Source organism: Vanellus vanellus (genome assembly GCF_965231255.1).
Source record: "Vanellus vanellus genome assembly, chromosome: 3".
Taxonomy (NCBI): domain Eukaryota; kingdom Metazoa; phylum Chordata; class Aves; order Charadriiformes; family Charadriidae; genus Vanellus; species Vanellus vanellus.
In genome coordinates this window covers 2,755,710-2,779,927 of record NC_138907.1, presented here as the reverse complement: position 1 = coordinate 2,779,927, position 24,218 = coordinate 2,755,710, and the positions used below count along the sequence as shown (strand labels likewise).

General features: G+C 43.1%; 1 protein-coding gene across 5 annotated transcripts in view; it reads right to left on the bottom strand.

Moving 5' to 3' along the window:
- Positions 1 to 24,218, bottom strand: part of SPTBN1 (spectrin beta, non-erythrocytic 1) — a gene marked incomplete at its 5' end in the record, with an annotated part of 137,919 nt that overhangs the window by 4,145 nt on the left and 109,556 nt on the right. For 3 of the 5 annotated variants that reach the window (XM_082481193.1, XM_082481195.1, XM_082481194.1), the window contains 15 exons: positions 1,066 to 1,304; positions 6,437 to 6,500; positions 7,108 to 7,220; positions 8,339 to 8,535; positions 9,725 to 9,809; positions 10,927 to 11,065; positions 11,483 to 11,727; positions 13,837 to 14,211; positions 14,364 to 14,568; positions 15,848 to 15,978; positions 17,187 to 17,465; positions 18,179 to 18,268; positions 18,479 to 18,703; positions 19,406 to 19,669; positions 21,303 to 21,449. In XM_082481193.1, coding sequence (XP_082337319.1) covers positions 1,066 to 1,304; positions 6,437 to 6,500; positions 7,108 to 7,220; positions 8,339 to 8,535; positions 9,725 to 9,809; positions 10,927 to 11,065; positions 11,483 to 11,727; positions 13,837 to 14,211; positions 14,364 to 14,568; positions 15,848 to 15,978; positions 17,187 to 17,465; positions 18,179 to 18,268; positions 18,479 to 18,703; positions 19,406 to 19,669; positions 21,303 to 21,449 — 2,798 coding nt within the window. Of the gene's footprint in view, positions 1 to 1,065; positions 1,305 to 5,435; positions 6,501 to 7,107; positions 7,221 to 8,338; positions 8,536 to 9,724; positions 9,810 to 10,926; positions 11,066 to 11,482; positions 11,728 to 13,836; positions 14,212 to 14,363; positions 14,569 to 15,847; positions 15,979 to 17,186; positions 17,466 to 18,178; positions 18,269 to 18,478; positions 18,704 to 19,405; positions 19,670 to 21,302; positions 21,450 to 24,218 lie in introns of those variants that run through there. The other 2 variants (XM_082481196.1, XM_082481197.1) reach the window with 2 other exon arrangements.

Sequence of the window (24,218 nt, the reverse complement as noted above, 5' to 3'; positions counted from 1 at the left end):
AGATTTCCAGAGCTCTCTTTGATGGCACATAAGCGCATACTAACAGTGTGAGGACTGTTTGGCAGGCTAGGCAGTTTGCATACTTGGGAGAGAAACTGATTGACCTTTTAATGACTACGCTTAATTGTAGAAGGAATTCTCATAGTGCTGCAAACTAATGAATGGATTGCATGTGAAATTCCCAATTGTTACAAATACTCAGTCGCATCATTGGCTTCATTCTATAATACAGCTATAAAAATCAACGATTGCTAGAAATAAGAGCCCCTAGATATCAGCGCTGGTGGCTGTCACTGCCTCAAAGTAGTTCTCCAGTGTGCACAACTCTACCTAAACAAAAATCATGGTAGTACTGTACTCATTTGTAATCTGCACTCAGCTCTGCCGAGTACTTCAGCTCCTACCAAATCCCTCAGATGTCGGTGTAGCTCACCACTTGCTAGTCAACATTTTCCTTGTCAGCCAAGTCATAAATCGGGTTTCAAGAGCTCTCTCAGGCCATGAAGGACCCCCGTCTGCTTTACCAGCACAGACAGAAATCCCAGAAGTTTTGCCTGTTTGAGAACTGCAGGATCAGGTCCTTAGGAACGGAATCAACTAAGGCACACAAAATCACCTACACCCGCTCTTCTCTTCTGAACAGATTACAGAGTAGGTGGGAAGTGCTAATGTGCAAACTGAAAATGTCAGAAGAATACGGACATTTCTATTCTCACACCTACGTGTTTTTCTTTTCTTGTAGTAACGTACAACTTGAGAGATCTGGAATCAAATCCCTCTACTGCCACAAATTCATCATGTGAAGTGGGAAAGTAACTCCATCTTTATGCCTCAGTTTTCCACCTTCCAAACATAGCTAACACTGCATTTTCTACCATCTTTGGATTGCAACTTCATCAAATATAATGTTCAACCATGCACATACAGTTTCTACAACAACAGGAGCATAAGCCTGAAGGGTCTTTAGGAGCTGCGAGAAGGCCACGGCAGCAGGGATAACATTTACTGCCTTACATCTTGGTGAGTGCAGATGCAATTACCTGCATTAAGCATCGAGTACTTTACCTGCTCGAAGCTTTCTTGCTGTGTGTCTCCCATTCGTGTTTGCGATGTAAGAAGCCCTCCATCTGAGCCGAAGGAATCTCTTGTGTTTTGGCTGGTAGGGTAGCAGCAGTCTGGGCCTGAATGGCCATCTTGGCTTTGCGGTCTGCCGTTGGAGAAGGAACAGGACTAGACTCTTTCGAACTTGTCCTCTGTTCTGCAGCTCCATTGACCATTTCAGTTGTTTCTGCAGTTTCTGCCACCTAGGAACAGTGGAAAAAAAGTTCAGCTAGAAGCCTCGCAGCACTGCGGTATCTTGCAGTTAATCTGTCTCCCTGCACAACGTGGCTGTGTATAAACTTTGCCTGGAGAATGACACAGGCCAATAGGATCTTTCTCACATTCCATGGAGACACAGAAGGCCAAGGAAATTAGAAGGTATGAATGGATTAGTACCCATTTTATAGGTAAAGAGACGGGAAAATAAGAGCAGCTAAACATCAGTGTGAATTTTACTGTGCTTTGCTCGGCCGGTCAATTCATAGTCTTTTGTATATTGTTATTCCTAAAATGAGAGCATTCAATTCTGTTGCTAAATACTCGAATGTTTGGAACAGTAACAATCACACTTTCTGCAAACCTAGAGGAATAGTAGAAGTTATACACATCAGCCACCTTAAATACATTTATGGCACTATGGGGGTATTAAAAGTCTATGAAAGATATTAACTATAAGTCAGCAGAAAAATATGTCAAAATTGCCCAGGAGCATTTACAAAAATGTGCGTAATTTATTTGTTTCTGTAAAAGCTCCTTTCCCGCTTTCCCCGTTCCCCTAGTGACACAACAAAATCAAAACATGCAGAAATTAGAAAGATTACACCATGCATTTCATCTCCACCATCCCAGTTAGGATATTGGATCTTAAAGACAAGGGAAATGAGGTCACGTGTCAATTTATCAAGGTCTTTTTCAGACTTTCGTTATTAGGTGGATTGGATTTTTGTTAAAGGAACTGAAAACCACCACAGCCACACAACATCACACAGCTATTTACCCCCAAACAAAGACAGAACCAAGGCCTTGCCCATCACTTGCTTTGTTGATCGCGTTGCCTGTCGGACTGTGATCGAGATAGCCTAGAGAGCAGCCATGTTTCCAGCAGCTCTGACTGGTCAAGCTGTCGACGTCTTCAGGAGCCATTCATCCAAAAATCATTTAAATTGGAATCCTAATGGCTATAAGCTTTTGAAATGCAGCTTGGTCCCAGTTTTGGTTTTTTTTCTCGTACCATTACTTTGCCATGTAGAGCCATTGGTAGCAGCTCAGGAGTTACACAACCAGTGTGTATTATTATTATTAGCAAGTTACTAAAGCTTAGTGCTGCTAATGCTCTAGTAGATTACAAACATTCGGGACTGTTTTTATGCAGACAAGCAGGTATTTGTGAATGGCACGATAATTAGACATTCCCACTTCTGCACATGGCCTGGACAATTCAAAAGCAGCCGAATTATTATGCAACAAACTAAATTTTGCCACCGTTTGCTAGAACTTCTTATACCTGCCACGTACACATTATTGTACCTCACACCTTTGTACCTCATATATTGACCTAGGAAGATCTAAGTGTCAGCTCGCTATGAATATGGGAAGGATTGGTTAACTGCCTTTAAGCAATCTAAACCTCCAGAGTACAGACACTGCATCACTGAAACAGGGAAAGAATCACAGCTCACATTCCACTTCAGTCATATCTATTCCACTCTGTCCCTAAAGACACGTAGCCTTATAGCCTAGTTTATCAGAGGAAACATCTACCCTCCGCTGCTACCCAGTGGAAGTAAAAATCAATGACACTGCTTCTTCACAATTCGGATAAATGTAAGCCATCAAACCTCACTATTTGCATCCAAATCTCAACATTTAACAAAAACGCTGCATTGAAGGGGGGAGAGGGCAAGTAAGATAGATGAGGCTGAAGATTACCCAAACCCTGCCAGCACAGCTCCTGTAACACAGGTGGTGAAATAAGCAACCAGTGATTCACCAGTGAAAGCTCAATTAATCAATCGTCACCAGTGCTGATCACCAATGGCCAACAGATTGCGTTCAAGAAAAAGGACTGCCCTTTGCAAATCTTTGCAAATCTGACCAGTGACAGTTACTGAACTTCAATACTCTGCTTGTCAACTGGTTGGATCCCAGTCGGAGATACATGAAGCCTTTGTGACCAGCAATAAGGAATTACATAGACCACGGTAACTTATCTCAACAACTCACGTAAGCTACCCGGAACCACCGGTTACCTAACCTGATGCCAAAGTAGCAAGTTTTCTGTAGCGATACCGGCGAGATGTGAAAACATTACTGATTTGCGGCTACCTATAACCACTAACCTGAAGTAAACCAGACCAGTTTTAAAACAGCAGCCACTGCACAGCTACTTAACGTGTTTTTATGGGAAAGAACACGTAATTCAGTGCTGCAATCTGCAACCCTGTGGTTTTGAAAGATAACTGCCAACTTTAATCAATCAATCAGACCTGTAACTTAAAATTCTACTGATTGTAAAAGGGCTATGAAATGCTTTTCTGATGCTCTTTCAGGTTTTATTTCCTTTCCATGTGTTATCTACAATTAACAGAAAACAAGCAAAATAAATCTGAATCACAAACAGCTATGCGAAGAATGTGTCATGAAAATAGAGAAAAAAACAAGAGCTAAACAAACTTTAATGGAAACATGCATCGGGCATGCAGAGACAATGCAACGGAGGACAAACATTAATAGCAAACTACCGTTACAACAAAACAGTTATCATGTACATGAACACAGTTTTCTTAATCGTGACTGAGAGGTTAGTTGCAAGTGCTTTAGTGGCTACAGACTACTCTTGAGATATTTAAATTAGGACTGTAACATGCAACAAGACAGCTGGTGACAATGACTGGAGACATCCCTTTGTTTTCATAGTGCTTGAAGCAACATTATATTCTGTTCATCAACTTAAGTCTCTGCACCGCAGCTTAAATAATAGAGACGTATTTGCCTTTTTCAGATGCAAATAGATGACAGCCTATATATTGTTCTGGCGTAAGTACCATTTTAATGTTTTAAGCCAGTACCATAGGCTAGAATAAATAGGTGAAATCTTACACTTCTAGTGCCTAAAATGATGACCTTAATCAATGACTTGATTCATTTTTCTTCACCATAAATGTGTATTTTTTATATATAACTGTACTAATACAACTTAAAAAGTCCATCTATATAAATTACTTTTACATACTCCTTTTTAGCTAGAATACATCTGAAGGCTTCCCAGATGGCGGAGTCTGAAGCTACAGCTATACTGCTCTGAGAGCTGTCATACTCTTACAGGCACAGAGAGCTGGTGTAGGTAGGCACCAGATCAGTTGCATAAATTTATATGTAGTTTTTAAAAGCATTAAGAAACTATATGTTGTTATCCTGACAAAAGAAAAAAAAAACATGCATCATGAAGTGGAAAGACAAGTTACAGCAAAAGTACAATTACTGAAGCACATCCTTTCAATCGCCTTTCTCACTTTACAAGCTCAGCCAATACAGAACAATTCAGCTGCACTGCTCAGCTCATTGTCAGAAGTCAAAATTCTGATCAACAGCCTCAAATCAGAAATAATACAGCTGTGTACATCTGATGTATTGCAACACAGGATTCAATGAAGTGAACTAAAAAGCTCTCATGAAAGACTGAAGTGCAGATGGCGAAGATTAACACGGAAATACGTTATGTATCATAAAATAAAAAAAAAAAGAAGCAAACAGGTGACGTATAAGGTTGTGGTAACCAACAAGATGACGATGATCTGAGATGTGCTTGCAGGCCACCTCACATTCCTTGCCACAACTACATATAATTTCATAAACATTAGAATGTACCACAGACAGCTCACTTCATAATTTAATATTAAAGATTAACTGAAAGGCTTTATTTAAAGAAATAAAAAGGTAGGACTGCTTAGTATTCTAGAGCACTGACAGAGTCTGTGTGCAGACCCAAAAGCAAATGGGATGTGCTATTTGAAAGATAAACTTATTCCTGCCAGAGTCCTAGACTAGGACCTGCGTTTCCTTTACGGTACTGGCAAGAGCTCTAATATCCACCCATCTGAGCCTGCCAGGAGCCTTTCCTGCGCTTCATATGACCTCAGAGAGTGAGGTTCAAAAACACAAGAAAAAGAAGTGTCATTTTGCTCACCAGTCAAAGCATTACTTGAAACAAGTAGGCTCTGCAGGAAGGGCACGGAGAGGTAAGCCAGTTTTCAACTGCTGTGTTGCGTTAACTATATATACATATTTACTAGTATTTTTATGGCTGCACATTAAAACTATTGGCATGCATCCTGACTCCACCGGGACATCCCCTATCAAGACGGAATGAATAAGGCATGGACCATTCAACCTTCATCTACATAAAACAAAGAGCTGGGATCTCAGACCAATGTATTTTATTTAGTTTTTAAAGAAAAGCACCACAACCTCTCCATAAGGGTCTGCACCCTACTCTCATTTATACCACTGTCTCTCCAGCGTCCGTAAACAGAATTGCTGTAGTGTAAATCGGGCAGGACCAAGGCAAAATGGGGCCCCAAACCAGCTATTCAGCAAGATCACAACTCTTCATGAGGACTAAATATCAAGGATAAATCTAGATAATAGTTTTTAACACTTTATTTCACGTTTATTTTTATCTGCAGTCAATGAGTCCATTCTGCATGGAATGTTACACAACTAACTTAAGGCTTTTATTTGTCCATAGTTACAACTCTCCCCTCCCTCCCAGCCTTTACTGCCAAGCTCACTTGCACGTATTATCTTTGGCCTTGTAAATAACTCGCTCGCTAATGCAGCTGATTTAATAACGTTGCCGTGCTGAAACCTGTTAGTATAACTCGATGCGTCATACCTGTCAGATTCTAGTTCTCTTCTTCATTATGATGTAATCTCATTAAATCTCAATTACTCATATAAAGGACGATTTAGCTGGAAAATCTTAATACTATTAGCAACATGAAAAACTCACAGTAAATAACATGAAATAAATGTGTCACCTTAAAGCAACTGAGTGTCAGTGGGGAGACTCAAATAAACAAGAATTAAAGTGAAGCAAATAGATCTCCAAGGGGCTGCTAATTAAATAAAAGTCAACTGATGGGAAGGAAGAGAAAAGCAGCAGGGAAATCTGAAGCCAAAAGATTAAAACAGTACCAGTAAACCATACTGAAAAAAAGGTGTCTTTTGCTGCAAGTGATTCTGTACGTCACAGTCCAGACCACGATCGGTCATTGGCTGTCCGTCTGCTAATAAAGTTTTTGTAGTTTTGGTAGGTTTGGGAGCGGTAACTAACCCGTGGAGATTCCTGGTCAGATGGCAAACCATTTTGGGAAACCTGTTCTCCTTTTGTCCCATCCCTGTTGGGAGAGAGGAAAAAGAAAAGAAATTGTATTAAGTTCTTGAAAGTCACATATCTTTTTCACTTAAATGAGATTTTCCAACTGAATATTGCACACCTCAGAAAGTCAAGCAAGTTCTTAAAATCCTCAAGGCCCAACTAAATAAATCCAACGTTACGTGAGATCAAAACAGGCTTTTCTGACAGTTACATTACAAATAAACCTACTTCTATCACGTAAGTAATTTTATAAATGTTAATCTTCTATGGATGTGGCTTGAAATCTATCTGTAACTGATGCTCATCAAAGAAGAAAGCCAAGATTGTTCAGAAATTTTAATTCATAACACAGGGTGTGTAAAAACAGCATTTTTACTTTAGGGCCAGATCTCAGCAGTTGTAACACTGCGTCATGATGAAAATTGGAACATTCAACTTAGCAGTGAATGCATACAGCTGGGAAAGGTCCTGTCCTCATAAACTACGTCCACCAAGTCCTCTAAAAAGGGTCACATTACAAAACCATACAACTTCCAGACTCTCCCTTACAATGCATCTTCAGCCTGATAACTGTCTGAAGAAACTGTGTGACGTACACAGTTCAGCTTCCCACACCCTGGGCTTACCATTGCTGCTGGGAGTCTGCGTCCTCTGCAACCTTTGGGCTCGGCTCCGGAGTGGGCGGCTGTCTCTTCCTCTCCTCTTCCTCTTGTTGTCGACGTACCTCCAGCAGTTCCAACTGAGAAAGGAAACATTTGTGTGCATTTAAAAGCACTGCGCGTTTTTCAGGGGCATTTCGAGAAACCAAAAATAACTACATTTTTCTGAACTGTGACTGAAATTAAAGTTTATTGAAATAAAATTTGAAGGAATCAATCTTCAGAAGTGTTCACCATGCAAAGTTTGTTGCACTAAATTTGTCAGTAAAGGGATACAGTATCAGACCCTTTCTCATCAAGCGGACTGCCTGCGCAGCAGCTTGCCACTGCCCATGTTTCTTTTCTAATTCACTCTATTGGAACAAAAATCAGAAAACCAAGAAAGCTGTCCGAGCTATTAAGATATTGAAAAATGACATCCTCTTGTCTGCTTGCCATACATAGAAATAGTGTTCCACATCCGAATCCCTGAAATTAACCATCTAAATAAAACCAGCCCGATTTCTGAAGATACCGAGAAACTCCAATTCATTTTGCCTACAGCTGTGACACTCAGTGCGTGTGAAAAATCAAGCCACTTCAATTTTAGTGTCTAAAGTAAAATTATTCTCCATAGATGGTAACATGCTCTCCAAGCATTAATTACTGACATTGCAGCTGTGCTCAAAATGTGCTTTTTTTCTTTGGCTCATTATGTCTTTCTAGGGGACAATGTAGCCTTGTACTGGAGCAGTCAGAACACAACAAACGTTTTTGACAACCCCCCCCCTTCTCTACCACTGTCTCCTCACACTGTCATCTTTAACTGAAAATAATTTCAAGTGTTTGGATCTGGGTCATCTTCACTCAGAATCCCCCCTCTCTTTTAGCAGTGCAATCTGTATGGCAGAGGGGTGGAGCAAACTGCTCAGCTCTCAAATTTGCTTCTGGGTCATCACTTCTGGGCCTGAGACAGCTCTTGCTGACTACTGAGGTCATTTATCACTTAAGCTTTCCTTGCTGGCTGTTGAGTTCAAATGAACCTGAGAGGGTTTTAGTATAGTTGGGAACATGAGACTTCAGGCCCCGGGTGAATGGCTGAGGTTAATCAACAAATGGAGGTTAGGCTTGGTGACACTGGGAGTTATTCCAAACGATCAGGTGGCAACAAAATGATGGGGAATAGCCAAGAGAGGTTATTCTTGCCTATAGCACTCACCGTTGTCAGTCTTTCCAGTGCTGCAAATCTCTCATCCCAAGTAGCTGCGGATTTTTCAAATGCTTCATGCCGCTTAATTAATTTTTCCACTTCATCAACACTTTGACCTATTTCACGACTGGATAGGTAGGGCTCCTGTCCCAGCAGCCAGGCCTCCGCCACACTTGCATCTCTCGAGAACTGGTGTACCTCCAAAACTGAGCAAAGAATGTACAGATATCAGCGCCACTCATGTCAAAAAGAGCATCATGAATTCATCAGGCATCTTCTGAATTTACTTCAACATAGCTCAGGGGAAAAAGTAAACGCATTTGGCTAGGAATTTTCCTCAACTAAGCCCACCGAAATCACTAATTTAAAAGACAGAAATTTAAGCTGTTGGCTTTGCTTTGAGGAAAAATAAAAGTTAAGGCCCACCTCCGCTTCTTCTACAGACTACTTCATTTTGCAATTTCAGTGTTTCCGTTCTGTGCTAATCTGCTTTAACCCACTATCTTCAGAGTAGAAAGTCTGTTATCTGCTGGTTTTCCTCCTCAGACCGGCCTGTCTACAGAACAGCTAGACTGTAGGCTGTAGTTCCCTTCAGCAACCAGTATTTCTGTACTTTATGTCTGTATATAGTCCTATAGCTCCAGGTTTCCTTCCTTCTGTCTTCACAGCTGAAAAAAAGCTTTCACAGCTTTTGTGAATGGGATCCAGCAATTTTGATGAATGATGTAACCACCCAAACTGAGGGACAATCGCCCATGCTACTGTATTTCTGAAAGCCTGCTGAAGCTCAGAAACAATGAAGAAAGTATACGCAGCAGGCCAGAACCCCACAAAATGACTACACTGCACTGTATGTTTTGAGATCCCGGACAACTGTCTGCTGCAAAGGCTTCAGTCCGTGTACGAGATATGGATCACCTCGTCAGAGCAACAGAATTGGGTTGTTGTTGCTGGTGTAGAACTTGCAAAATGCTGCAAAGTTTAAAAGTACACCTTTTGTCAGTACGCTGCTCATCAACATTCTGGCCTCTCAGATAACGCAGGCACGTTACCCTGCATAAGGCAGAAGGGCTTTAATTCTCCCTATTTTTCAGTAGCGCACCCTTTGTAGAAACACAGTTGGAATGCGACACTTGCAAAATATGGTAGATCTGTTTCACTTAGCTCCAAATTTGCTCGTATCGATTAAGTCCTTTGGTGCAGGTTTCTTGATTTCATATTCTGAGTTATTTTACACTCAATGGGCGTGACAGATTTACAGTACAAACGCACTTTCAAGCACTGTTAATAAAAAACTAAGGAGCTGCAGGTTTTCTTCAACTGCTCAAAAAGACTCAGTAAAGAGGAGAGAGTGAGATACAGCCCTGCCCAAAAGAAATCCAAGGATGTCCTTACTCAGTCTCAGCCACTCCCATCTGTCTTCCCATTTGTCAATCATTTCTTTTCTCTTTTCTGTTAGCTGCAGCAGCTTTTCCTTGATCTGGATAGAAGAGGAGAATGCAGGACCGTTACACAAGCGCCAGGCAGCAGGCTCACCTCGCCACACCGCGTCAGCTCTTACCACTAGCAAAAGGCACTGACGGAATATGTTGTGCTGGATTGTCAGGAAGTGACTTAAACATGAATAAACCAGCTGGTTTTCTCTTCAAAGCACAACCGAATATGACATTTGTATTAAAATATCACATTTGCATAGCCATACGGTATCTGCTAAAACTTACAGCATCAAGATTATTTGATAAAAAGAGCATAACAGACAAACAAATCTAAAACGTGCAACCATGTATTGTATCTTCTGCCCTTTTTCTCGCAAATAATGCAAAATGCGCTGCCCATGACTGATACAGAAAGCCTGCAGCTACCTGCGCTGACAACACTGACGCCAGCGTAAGCTCTGTGCTATTCTCAGGGTGAGCACTGGCTGGCAGAACCTCGCAGTGCCTGAGCAAAGGCTTCTCCAAGGATACTCCACAGCACTCCTGCGTAACGCAGACACACAAAATATCACCTCCCTGAGCGGACAGTATCTTACATTTGGCTGTCCTCTCTCCACCGAAGGGAGGCAGGAAGAAATGCAGATTAAGCCTCTATCCTCTGGCCTAGACAACTCAGAAAACAAATCAAGGCCTTAAGCAGCTGGATACATTTTTCTCTTAATGCTCCCTGGATTTACTCCCTACGACACAACCTTTTTCATGCTCCTTCCCCTAGCAGGCCTCTTCGCAGCATTCCCAGTGCAAAATTCATGCTGTCTCACGGTTGCCTCTGCTCTTGCTCAAAGAAGTGACCTTTCCCAACACAGCCATCCCAGAGCATTCCCTCTGCAGAACTGAATGCAACAGCTTCTTTGCATTTCCTGGACTGAAAATGATACTTCAAATTTAGGTGCCATCTCCGCTACCTAACATGAGTTCACCGAGTTAAATTATACGCTAATTTCACAACAGCAAATAAGTGGAACAGTCCCTGAAGTAATGCATGTCATTATAAGCACGCAGCTTATTAATCTGCTGATTACACAATGCAAGTTTCTCCAGCTGAAACAAATCCGTAGGCCTGCTGCACTATGGTTGTTACGCATTCAGGAAGCACAGTACCTCCTCTGATGCATAGTGTTTTCTTGCCAGAAGAGATTTGCCGAGCTCAATGCAGGTAGTAAAGCTGTCGTTTCGGGCATCGATTTCTGCTTTGATACCTTGGTGATTGTTCATTAATAGTTCAACAGACGAAACATCCCTAAAATGATCAATCCATGGGTCAGAAACATGTATTCCAGACTTAACAGCTGTTACATTTTCAAACAAGTAAACTAACCCCGAACCATACGATAAAAAAATCCTCTTCCCAGATTGTCTTTCTAGTTCAGGAAGCAAGAGGGCTAGCGGCCTTTGCTCAGGGATGGCACCACTCTGGTCTCAATCAGAGATCAAATAAACAAGCGTGTGAGCCTTAATCTCTTTGAACGCATTTTTACTTTGCAATTAGTTCAGCAGCCCCCAGCCTCCGCCGGGCAGCGATACAGGAAAGCAAGCTGCTACATCACCATCGGATTTTCACAGCCTCTCTCTGAATTTCTGGCTCAGCGATACCGAGTCTTTTCCTCAACTGACCTGCAGCCTTATCTTCCGATCGATAAGAGCTGCTTCACATTACCTTGGCTTTTCTTGGGCTTCTATCTGTCGGATAACGTCTTCCATCCAAAGCATGAGATCACGAACCATGCTGAAGAAGCGGAATTTGTCTCCTGTATCCACCAGTCTAACCCTGCGGCCCTCGCAGGCGTCCAACAGTGCCTTCCATGCTTCTAGGACCTCGTTTTCCCTTTTCTGGATGTCATCAGCTTTGTCTCCAGCATAGGCAGCCTGAAGGCGTGCAGCATCCTCCTGCAGCTGTCTCACCTGGTGTGGTTTTATAAGAGAGAAATGCATCAGCGCTTGGATACTTTCGAGTCACAAACGTGGGGGAATTTTAGCTGCTAATTCATCATTTGAATGGCTTTCTAAAGTCACTGCAAATGTATTTGGTCTGTCGATACTAAAAAGGTTCGTTCTGTTATTAAGACAGTATATCCCTCTGAGAATATTTCTTAGAGAAAACTGTTGGGTCAAGAGGCGTCTCCTGTATCAAAACCACTACTCTGACGGAGTATGATTTTTCATGCTCTGTCAGAGTGTGAACACTGTATTTTCATGACAGAGAGGTTTTGTCAAAAGTGTAGATAATGACTTCAAACAGAAGAAAATTTGGAAACTCAAAGATCTTTCTACTCTTAGAAATCTCTTTTTTCTTTCAAACACTGTCTTGGGACATCAAACGCTATTTCTTGACTGTTTCACATATTTTCAAGCCAGGAATCATTCTATTAGCGCTTTTCTAATCATTTTCTCTTCAAAAAAAAAAAAAAAAAAAAAAAGAGAAGTTTGAACACCAAATTAAACAGTGTTCTAGCTAGAGGCACAGAGATCAGGCCACTGTCATCATGATCCATCTTGGTGCTCTAGCTGCTTCACCCGAAAACTATCCCAAGTGCTTTCACCACAGCTCTGCACTGATTACATATTCCTTCATTTAGGCCTTGATTATAATTATCTTTTTGAGAGACTGAGATTGGTGTTTCATTAATGTCTCCCACTTTATGTATAAATCTACAGCTTGTGAAAGTAAAACACTCGGAAAATCAAAAGGCTGCTCTATCCCCTTTATTCTAGGGTAAACAACTATGTAAATTACAACATAATCAAGAACTGGCAGGCAGCTTGACCATAAAAGCTATCTTTTCCAACCTACTGGGATAAATGCAGTCAGTTGTAATTCCTCCACTCCTTAAGCAACTTGTTCTCTTCCAAAATTCTCATTTTGGCCGCTGAACATTGTTTTTTGGTTTAGAATCCCCTGTGTGCTGTAAGAACAGCTGCTGCCTTCTATTTAACAGACCTTGGCTTCAAAAGATTCAGAATTAGATCAAGTTTGGCTTCTTTTAAAAATCTCAGCCTGGACTATGTACTTTAAATCTCTTCAGACTGTTGTTTGGAAGCATCATAAAAAGCAATTATTTAAGTCCGAACGCCCAGATTCATAACCAAGCCAGAAAGCCTCCTCGTACATCTATAGACCTCCTTTCAGAAAGGAAAAATAAAAAGTGGTTGGGGCTTTTTGGTGGTGTTTTTTTTAATAAAAAAAAAACAAACAACCAGGCTTACACATCCCTTCATATTTGCCCCTGTCCTCCAAGTGTCCTTTGGAATATCGATTCTTCCATGGGACAGGATAGTTGTCTTGTGTCCACCGAAGTGAACAGGGCATAAGGAGCAGGCAAGTCCAAGGTGGCTTCCAGAATAATTAATACAACACCGAAGAACAATGTTAAGGACAGAAAAATCTGAAACCTGTATTTCATATTACCTCTGGTGCATTAAAAATTCTTTACATATTTAGTACCTGTTCAATGTCTTTCAGAAATTGACTAAAGAGACAATATGTTAAGTCAAATGAACCTTTTTTTCTTCAGATGTAAGCTATTTTCCAATCGTATCAGCCACGCAGTGTACTGCTGGTGCTGCTGCTTGAGGCAATCCGAAAAAGGTCCTCTGAGGAGCTAAAGTGTGTTACCCTCATGCCTCTCCATCCACTCTCTATTCCTACGCACACAGCAGGCTGAGACCGTCGGGAGCTGCTTTACTTTAAATCAATACAGAAGTTTTCTGCCTTTATGATTTCTTCTTCAACCAAGGACAGGAAATGGAATAAAGTTAAACAATTACCTACATATTCAGAAATTTGTGTACTTACGAATTTCTATTTTAGATAAACTAATTAACTAATGCGATGACAGAGAAGTAGTAAAACAGATAAGAAAATGACGCAGGTGAAATTATTCCCACAGAAATACACTTGGAAAGCAGCCGGCAGCACTCTGTCTCCCAGCCACAGAGGAGCCCGGAGCAGCAGCAGAACTCTGCGGCTCAGGTTCCTATACCCACAGAGAGCACCTTTCGATTCCTACACACCTGGGTGCCGAGTGCCTGGATATCATGCTCAAACGTTGTGTGCATTCTCTGTAGTGTTTCCACTGTGTTTTGGTCTCTACCAAGCTCTTCAGGCAGTTTCTTATGTTTGTCTTGAATACGTCCTAAGATCTCCTTGGCATCGTGGTAAAATTTGTGCAGTTCGTAAGAGGCTGCTAGAATTTGTGTTCTCGTGTCAATGAGCTCCAGGAGATCAGCCCAGGCCTCATTGAGTCCATCCTTCCACTCTGCAATGGTCGCAGCATCTGAGTGCCCAGAGTTGATGAGTTCGTCTGCCATGTGGTTAACAGTATCGACGCGCTCCTGTCCGATGTTTCCGGTGTCTCGGGCAAACTCTCGGAATCGCTCCTGTAGCATCTGAAACACAGAGAAAAAGACTCATGCAGCGCTGTAATTGCAAACTGCTCTGAGTAAGCCAAGCAAGCCAGCCACCCGTTCATGTTAACCATCTACAGTGTGCAGCATCCAGGAAAGGAAGGTCAACCGGCAGCCACGTCCAAAGAACTTACTGTTACATGTTCGTAATCCTGTCCCAGCTCGTGGGATCCTGCCACCACCTCCCTTTCAGCAATCCATTGCTCCAGATCATCCACCTCGCGGTTAAGCTGGAACAGCCTGTGTCTCTCGTCCAGCTTGCCCCGTCTCTCTTCAGCTAGATCTTTCAGGCCTGCGTACAGCTTATCCACTTTGGACTGGCGCATGCTGATACGCTCGCTGAAAAAACACAGAGCATCGAGTCTTCATCGTCTTTTACAAATAATAAAAGTAAATGGGGAAAAAAAAGCCCTACAAGGAATAACAATCACTCTTTGGGTATTTAATCCACAGAATTTGACTCAGACACACTGGACCAATCCTCTGCTGGCACAGTTGACTGCACTAGCTGGACATATAAGCCCCCTGGTTTTAGCAAGTGAAGCTGGGAACCAAGCTCTCCATTTGTTTGACCACAGATCACACCAGAGTCTTCTCCGGAAATTACAGGCAGGATCTGAGCTGCTGAGACAAGTAGTATTTCATTTTCATTTAAATTCTGCTTCAAAGTTCAGAAGTACTCATGGGTTTCTTACTCCCTAAAGCTCAGCATTTCCAAAAGTGATTAATATTTCTACTTGCCATATGTTCTGCCTATATTTTGTCTGATCCATATAGCCCTGTCAAACTGCCTTCCTTCTGCCTTGTAAAATTGATTATGTCATTCCAGTACTCAGTCAGCTCAGCCAGGAAATCCACTCTCATCAGAAATTATCATGACCACAAGAGAGTGCTTTTGAGTTAAATAACAATCTTCCACCAGAGGCAGAGAGTGTCTTTCCTAAGATAGTCCTATCTTCCTGTCTGTGAAGCAGAGCAGTTAAATACATCAGCCTCATAGTCAAATCAGCCTTGCAGTCAAAGCCAATGGAGAATTCTGTTCGCTTAGCTGCAGCTTTTACAGCAAAACAGTTCTTAAGCTTCCTAAATTCTCCCACAGGGAAAGCTGTCTATGAAAGTTGAGATAAATTTACCAAAACGTTAATGTGCCCGTGTTTAAAGCATCAGATTCCAATCTCTGATTCTACTGGAATCTCAAAGAGAGGAGGCAGATCTTGGGGAGCACTGCCCTATAGACAGAAGGAAAAATGACTGTGACCTTACGGGCCGGACATACAAGTTCGTTGAAAGAGTGAGTTGTCTCTTAGGATCGCTATACCTTCCTAAGGTTGCAGTGCTGGCAGACCTGACACCGCTAGCCCGTACAAAGGACACAACAGACATTTATTGAAGGTGTCCAGTACTATCCAGAAACCAGCAGCTGTGAATACTGACCCTGCTCAGGACCCTGTCTCTGGCCAAATCAGGGTGGTCCAACAAGCATCTTGAACTGAGTGAGGCTGAACTCCTTTTCTGAGCTACTTACTCTTTGCTGTAGTCTTTGTGTGTCAGAATAACCCCATGAAGTGACGGAACTACTAAAAGAACGCATAATCCAATTAAAAATGGCAGTTAATACCTTTCTGGGTGATTATCTGCCACCAAAGTTCTGCTGGTCTTTGAAAGCTGGTGCACGGTTTCAGCATAGTCTTCTACAGCTTGTTCCAAAATCTGGTGTTTCTTCAGCATGGAGACCGCACTCTGTTCATCCTGTAATAGCGACAGAAAATGACAGTCAAGTCTCCCACCTCAGAGAAAGACACCATATTGAATTTGCTGTGTGGTATGTGAGCAAAAAAAGGTAGCCAGAAAGATTTATAAAGGACTGCTCCCAAGTACAGCTTGAAGACAAGTTGTTCTGACAATGGTCTATTAATAGTTGAGTTCACAGCAAATGGTACCCACAGAAAGCAAAATAACAAGTGAAAGAGTGAATGCAACAACCCCTCTGGGATGCAGAGCAAAATTACATCAGCTGTGCATGGAGCATGTTGAATTTCCTCTTCTGTGAAGCTCTTTGTGTGTTTACACAACACTGGCGACTGTGCAGGGCTCAGAGAAATGGAACAGTTTTAGGCACGTCACTTGTCAGGCTTTTCAACAACAGCCTGTATCAAAAAAAAAGAAATCCTATGGAGCCCGTGCCAAAGGATTCTCCACCAAAGTGCCTGGAGAAATTCTGATCAAAACTTTCTATGCATTGTAATGATTAAGAAAAACAACTCCCAACTCTCAGTGTTAACTGGTATTGTCATTAAAATATTTTTTGTGATGCACTATTCACTTTAATATTCCTTTTTATTTGCATTGCTTAGATATAAAAAAGAAAACAAATCCTTTTTAACTGAAGACTGAACACCCATGGAATGTGTCATGCTGATACAAAGCTAAGTTTTATTTGTTCAGGGCAACGAACATAGTACATTTATGTAAATAACAAATAAGATACAGCACTCTAACACCTCCTTGAAAAACAGAATTTCACCTACTCTTTGGTATGGTCCGACGCTGTTCCAATTTCACTTCAGTGGGAGTAAAAGCTGATGACTACTGGCATCAATCGAGGGACCATCAGGTCTGTTTCACAGACAGGTGCATCGTGCTGTTCCCAGTGACTCAAAACTAATAGAAAACTTGACCCTAACTGGACTGTATTGGTAACTCTGGCTTTACAGCAAAGGCAGGCACACAGTTGCCATCCACAGTCTGAGGATGCTTCACTGACTCAGCACAGCAAGGCCTGTCCTCCATGCTATCAGAGATGTCATAACAGATACAAGAGATAATCACTTGAGGTTTCACAGGAGAAATAAATTTGTTTACGTTACCGTTACATTAGCAACATATTAAATTATGTCACCTGCTCCCCTCTAGCTAAGCAATTAGAGCCAAACTAGTGTCGCTGCGGAGCTGCTCACCTTGGCTTTCTCTTCTGACATCATGTAGAGCTCCTGCTCACTCATCCAGGCCTCAGCCTCAGCAGCATCAAAGTAATACTGCTGTGCTCTGTGAGACTCCTCCAGGCGCTTGTGGCGTTTCTCTGTCTCCTCGATAAGGAGGCTCCACAGCTGCTGCAAGTCTGCAAGTCTCTGCTGAATTGCTTCAGCATTAGGGCTACTCTCTGTGATAATGTTTTGGCTCCTCTCAAAAATGTCATCGATACGAGGCTGATGTCCCTGGATTTCTTTCTGAAGGGTCTACAGGGGAGAAAAGCAGACTGATGAGACACTGCACCGAACAAAAAAGAAATGCCGGTCAGGGGTCTTAACTCTGCAGGGGCAGCAAAACACATGCCATCAGCTCATGTGGACAAGCTGGGGCTGTGTCCTCCCTGAAGATGCCACCACCCAGTGGTCACACACACCCCCCCAGCACATCACCACTGAAGCACCCATCATTTTACCCCACACCTTTCACAGAATGGTCAGGGTTGGAAGGGACCTCTGGAGGTCATCCAGTCCCACCCCCTGCCCGAGTAGGGACACCTACAGCAGTTGCACAGGACGGCGTCCAGGCGGGTTTGGAATGGCTCCAGAGTGGGAGACTCCCCCACGTCTCTGGGCAGCTGTGCCACTGCTCTGCCACCCTCAAAGTAAAGTAGTTCCTCCTCATGTTAAGATGGAACTTCCTATATTCAAGTTTGTGTCCGTTCCCTCTTGTCCTGTCACTGGGTACCACTGAAAAAAGACTGTTCCCATCGCCCTGGCACCCTCCCTTTAAGGATTTATAAGCATAAGATCCTCCCTCAGTCAGTCACCTTTTCTCCAGACTAAGAGAACCCAATTTCCTCAGTCTTTCCTCATAAGAGACATGTTCTAATCCCCTAATCATCTTTGTAGCCCTTTCCTTCCTGAATTAGTCAGCACCAAGGAGAAATATCAGATATGGAGCTCTAACAGCACCTACTTACCTGATTTTTCTTTATTAGTAGCTGCACAGTCTGGAGGTTGTGTCCATGATCAGTAGACATAGCTATAGGCATCCTCTCTCCGACCCACAACTGAAAGTAAGAGAAGAGCATATCTGATTTCAAGCAACCTCAGATACAGTTAGGGCAGCAGAAAGAGGCTGGTGCACGGAAGATGCAAAAAGCAGCATTACTCAAACACAATACTGAGAGACATGAGCGAAAGGTTTCTTCCTGTGATAGCTCCGCAACGGATGTGACATCTTCCCAGTGTCTGGGCAACAGGATTTCTTTGATACTCACAATTTCATCTTCCACGTCCCGGTTGAACTGGTGGATCTCTTTGGAGGCCAGCAGGTTTGCCTTTCTTTCATTCAAAGGTTCCAACAACTCCAAAAATTTCTTTTCTACAGTAAGGCGTTTGCCATCTACTTCATCTGTACTCTTCCCTTCTTGACTTAAAGCCCTTGCCTGGCTTTGCAGCTCCTCTATCTCCTTCTTACGCACATCCATTTGATTCTCTAGCATCTAAACAGAAACATGGCAAAACAATCCTGAAACCCAGGGTAAAAGCAGTTGGTACGACTAGGGTATGTCAATAGCTTCGTAAGAAGGAAGAACAGATGCTGGTCAGTAAGGATTTACCAGATAAATAATTATTGTAGCGTTCATACTGCAAGGAACGAGACTTAAACAGAGATCCCCAACTGTGGCCACCCGCTGACAGCCCTCAGTTATGCCTGCTTGTGCAAACGGTGAACTTGGCCAACGACACAGCTGAATCTCTTCTATCGGGCATTCAAAAGTCACCCTGAACCACTGTGGAGCACAGATAGTTGCACGCAAGTGCTTCACTGCTCCCTGCTGTCCTTGCTACTCCTTGCTGCCTTTACAGCAGGGAATCGGGGACCGACCAGCTTCGGGCAAGTTTGAAGCCCAGGCAGGCAGCCACATACAGAGAGGAAATGACCGGTGACTGGAGGACTACAGCGGGAGGCAGAACAGAAGTATTAATGTGGGGAAGGAAGGCAGGATAAGGTAGAGGTTGCATCAAGAAATTTACAGCTGATTTGTTTCTGGGTGTATTTCTGGTTCTTCCGAAATATACATGAAGCAAGAGGAAGAAAGAAAAGCAAATCAATTATTTTCTAAACGGAAAGGATCCCCCATCTGTTCCTTTGAGTGCAGATACCTGCCGTCTGCCCACTCTGCCACCTGCGCTCCATTTACCTGCTGCTTCTTCAATAGGATGTTGACACTGGTGAGATCCTTTCCGTAGTCGTCCGACTGAATTTGACTCTCCAAACCATTCAACCACTTATCCAAATCAGCACAGCTCTGGGTAAAAAGCTCCGCCTTGTTTGCATCAAAGAGACGCTGAGCCTTGGTCTGGGTAGTGGATTCAAGCTCTTCCCACATTTGATGGAGACCTGTCAGCTTTTCTTTCACTACGGCTTCAGTCTCTGGTTTCTCTGCAATGAGCTGCATTCCCTCCTGCAAAGCAAAGAGCAACAGAGTGGTACCTCCTCAGGAGCACTCACAGACCGTTAGTGAAATTATTCTAATTAGTAAGCACTCAGGATTCCTCATCTGCTGGCAGCATCAACCACTCATTTTCTGTCTCCAATTATCCAGTGACTCCTTCCAGAATATCAGCTCCCAGGTCCGTCTCTTGCCAGGAAGATGGTTTCTTGGCAAGGCAACGCCGCCTTTCTCTTCCCCCCTACACGTGTTCCTTTGCGGGAGTTCCTGGGGACACTGCTCAGACGGCAGCGGAGCAGCCTGCCCCACGCTGCCCGTGTGACAGTGCAGGAGGGAGCTGCAGCTGAACAAGCTGCGTGCCCAGCTTCTGTGGGCCATTTCACCGCGAGAGCAATGGAGAACCAGTGCAATGCTCGGAGAAGGAGGTTATGGCACCAAAATTGAGCTGTGCGACTGAAGAGGGTCACGTCAATGGGTTATAGCCATTAGCGTGGGTCTAAGCTAACGTCAGAGAGGAACAACCCTCCTTGGAAAGCAGGAAACCCGCACCTAGCACCAGCAGAGCACCTGGACTTAAGCTATCTTTTTGCCTTTACAAAGATTGTATTAGTTTTGGAAATATTTTCTTTACTTCTAATTATGCCTTTACCTCTGCACCTGGGTGGTGCTGACAAGGGAAAAACCTTTTCAGATGTGAACACTACTCACAACCAAACACACTTAATAGCTGTGACCACTGGTAGCATTAATACAGTGATTGTCAGCTGTGGCTCCATAAACAACTTTGGTACTTCGCTGCAGTCTTGTTTTTCAGAGGCAAAGGGTAAGGATGTATTAGCATCACTAAAAAAGTACTTCCAGTACTAACAGCAGCCTTCTAATTACACCATTAAAGGGTATTGCTATTTGCAGATCACAGAAAAGCCTCTAATGGGATATAGAGTGCCAAAGTGGGAGAGGAAATGCGCAATTAAGCTAACTTACACTGAACAGAAACCCACTGTCAGAGCTAAACTCGAGACCTCCTTAATGTTCCAGGACTGCACATGAGAAATGGGGGGGGAAAAGAGGTACAGCTCATCACAGCATATTAAAGCCTTCAAAATAACTTGATACAGAGCTGTGAATCTTAATTAATCACAAAACTGGCTGTACTTTACCTCATGCGCTAATTTTGCATGGGGAAAGGCAGCCTGATTATAGTCTTGAATGAATGAAAACCAGCACGGAAGCACAGGAGTCGAAATTCAGTTATTCACCTACATTCAGTTATTCATTTCCCAGGAAGTACTACTACTTTATTAGCTCAAATCACAATATTTGCCCCTTTTACCCTTTGGGTACGAAAACTAGGTTACGCCCTTCTCCTAACAGATACGAAAGGCTAGACAAAATCAAATTGGCAACTCAGCCCATGAGTATTCTTGAGAACATCTTGGATAAAGAATGTTTAACATCAGTGAGGAATAAAATGGGTTAGATGGAGACACGATGTGATAGACACTCATTCTACAGTAATGAAGTCTCCTTTTGCCTTAGCTGGAGAGATGATTCAAGAACCAGTTCTGCAGAGGACCAGATGCCATCTCCATGGATAACCACCTTTGACAAAGATGAGAGTATTTTTCAGACGTTCTTTAGTTACCTTTTCAATCTTCTCCAGCCATTCTTTGTTGGATGCAAGTTCTGCCATAAACGCCTGATGCTTCAGCCATTTGCTATGCAGGTTCCTTGCCTCATCATAGGACATATCCTGGGCCGTAAGCATCTTTTCATTGATCCAGAGCGAGAGCTGAAAAGGAAAATACACAGGTGTTTGTGAAAACATTTGCAGTGTGAAATAATGCAAAGTATCACAATGCCTCCAAATCAAGGATAAAGAGATGCCTCTACAGAAGAGCTGCGTGAGATTCAGAGACCGCTTTTACTCAGGGTTCAGTCAAGGATCCACCTCTTTAGCAGTTAAATTTAAACATCCATCTCCAGCATATAAATAACCCATGACTCGAGCAGAAAGGAATCAACTCTATGATGAGCAAATTCAGACACACAGGTCTCTCCCAGTTCAACAGCAAGAGAACCAGGGACACGTGTCCTACTTATTGGTCACAGTGGATTTTCATACCGCTTGTCCCTTTACTCAACATGCTACTCAGGACCAGGGCTCGAATGTCATCACCACACCCCTGTGGAGCCTTAGTGACTTCCTGAGGACATTGCAGAAGTACACGCTAATGAAGCGGCATGCAAAAGGCAGTCTCCAGAATTAAACAGAGCCCCGAGGTAAATATTTCAGGGAAACACTGAATGAGAAATTCTGTATTTCTACTCGTATCTGAAGTCTGAAGAATAGAGACCGGTTTGTACCATTAATTCACACCACATTTGTACCTCTTCCCCACAGTCTTTTCTCTGTATAGGTTTACATAAATAAATTTATTTGTCCAATCCCCAGTAGGGTTTTGGTACTCAAGACTTTCCTTTTCCCATTATATAAAATCCGAGACTGATTTCATTCTGATTTTCTGCAAATACAAAGACACTGAGAACAATTTCCAGATCAACACTAGAGAAAATCCATACTTCAAAAGAAAGCTTATTTGCCAAGGGCAAATAGAATGTGAAAACGATCACAGCAGCCAACATCAAATTTCCTCCTAGGGTGAGTCTGACTGCTTCATCTATCCCTTAGGTGAGGATAAAAAACACATTCACGGGAATGTTTATAGAATTTGAAAAAGATTCATTTTCTGCAAATTTAGAGTCACCTACCTACCCAAGCAGAAAATGTCAAAACAAATCTGAGCATTGTTTCTAGAATGCCACTTCAGCGATGCACGCCCTCCTGCCCAGGAATCACCCCGACAAGGGTAACGGAGCACGGGCGAGACTCGCCAATTCTCCGCTACACGCTCAGGGTAAAGCGCAACAAATTCATTTAGCATTCTCAAGCCTTTTTTAAATTGCCCCTTAAAGGTACTGGTAAGCTCCACAAAAAGGGAAAACTTATCAGAGCAATCAAAGAAACTCCTCATCTGATCTTGCTATCAAGTCTAAAGAGAAAAATGCTCATGTTAACGAAGACCTCTGTAGGCAGCGAAGTTTACACTTGTAACAGGCTACTGTGCTACTTAACAATCAAAGGCTACATTAAGGGTTACTATGCAACCCCAAATGAGTGGTTTTACTCCTGCCTTTCTGGGCAGGAGACAGCTGCTATCCTCCGCAAACTGCACTGCTTGTCTTTCATTGCTTGCTTTTACCCAGCCGCAGCACTAAGGCTTCCGAGGATTTAAAAGCGCTTCCCAAGGAAAGGTAGTAATGTCCGTATTAACAGATGAGGTGAACTGAGACACAGACGACAGGCGGTACACAGGCAGCGGCTCTCGGCATAAACCCCTCATTTCTGCCTCTCACAATGTTATGTTCCTTCTGATAACACAGAAGTGCAAATAAAGCATTTAAGGGGTGACTATTAAAATCTGTTTTTTGCAACAACTATAGTCCCTGGAAGTCAGTATCTTCAGTACAAAAGTAGATTTAAGAAAAAATACAATAATTTGCTAAAACAGTGCCTCATATTGACACTTGCGAGTATTTATTTCTCCGGACAACTGTAAGTCAGTTGTTAACAGCAGAAGCGCTAGCTATTAGGCTTCCTCCCATCCTTCGCACGTATAGCACAAAGTTTTGCTTCTGCTCTCAGCTCCCAGAAGGCTGTAACACACCACAGTGGAAACCAGGCGTGAGCTAAGAGAAACGCAAAGACAAAACCCTTGTAAATCTGGCGGAGCGACAGGGGAAGGCGAAAGAGCACCGCCTGCTGCTGCACTTCCCAGACATTGCAAAGACCCAAGTTGACACAGCCTATCTTGCGGTGTAAGGTTCACAGCCGGCTGTGCTGCGTGACAGAACCTGCTGGCACACTCCCTGAACAGGCAGAAAACTTCCGACGTGCGGAGTCTCGCCAAATGCTTTCACTTTGGCGTCCCCAGAGAAATTAGCCCAGACAGTGCCGGGACTTCTAAGCACTTACGGCTTTAATCTCTTCGAAGGTGAGCTGCGAAAGAGCAGGAAGTCAAAGAAAACTAAACGGCAAAATTGATCACACCTCCTTTTCTCAGGATTTTCTGCTGTCACTCTATTTCATTCACCCAGTAAATTTGGTTAATTTAGAAACGGGCGAAAAAAGCAACACCCCAGGATTAACCTGTGACATTGCATATGACTATTAACAACAAGAAAATCTGCCGCGTCTTTCCTCGCCTGTGACCTGGAGGAAAGGTTTATTGTTGCTGAGCTGTTGTCAGAGCATTATCCTGCCACCTCCTGGAGTACCGCTGACCCTGCTCGCTGCCTCGCCGGTGGGTCAGAGGCAGGAAGGAGCAAGGGGCAGGAGGCTACGTGGACAATAACGCTTCAGCACGGAGCCACCGATGAGGAAAGTGGCTGCCCTGGGGAAGGAGCACACTGCGGAAAACTCTCTTCCTTTCCTCAAATTACAGACAGATGGGAAACCGTCCCTAAGGCGGCGGGCAGGAAGGCCAAAGGATCGCTGCCA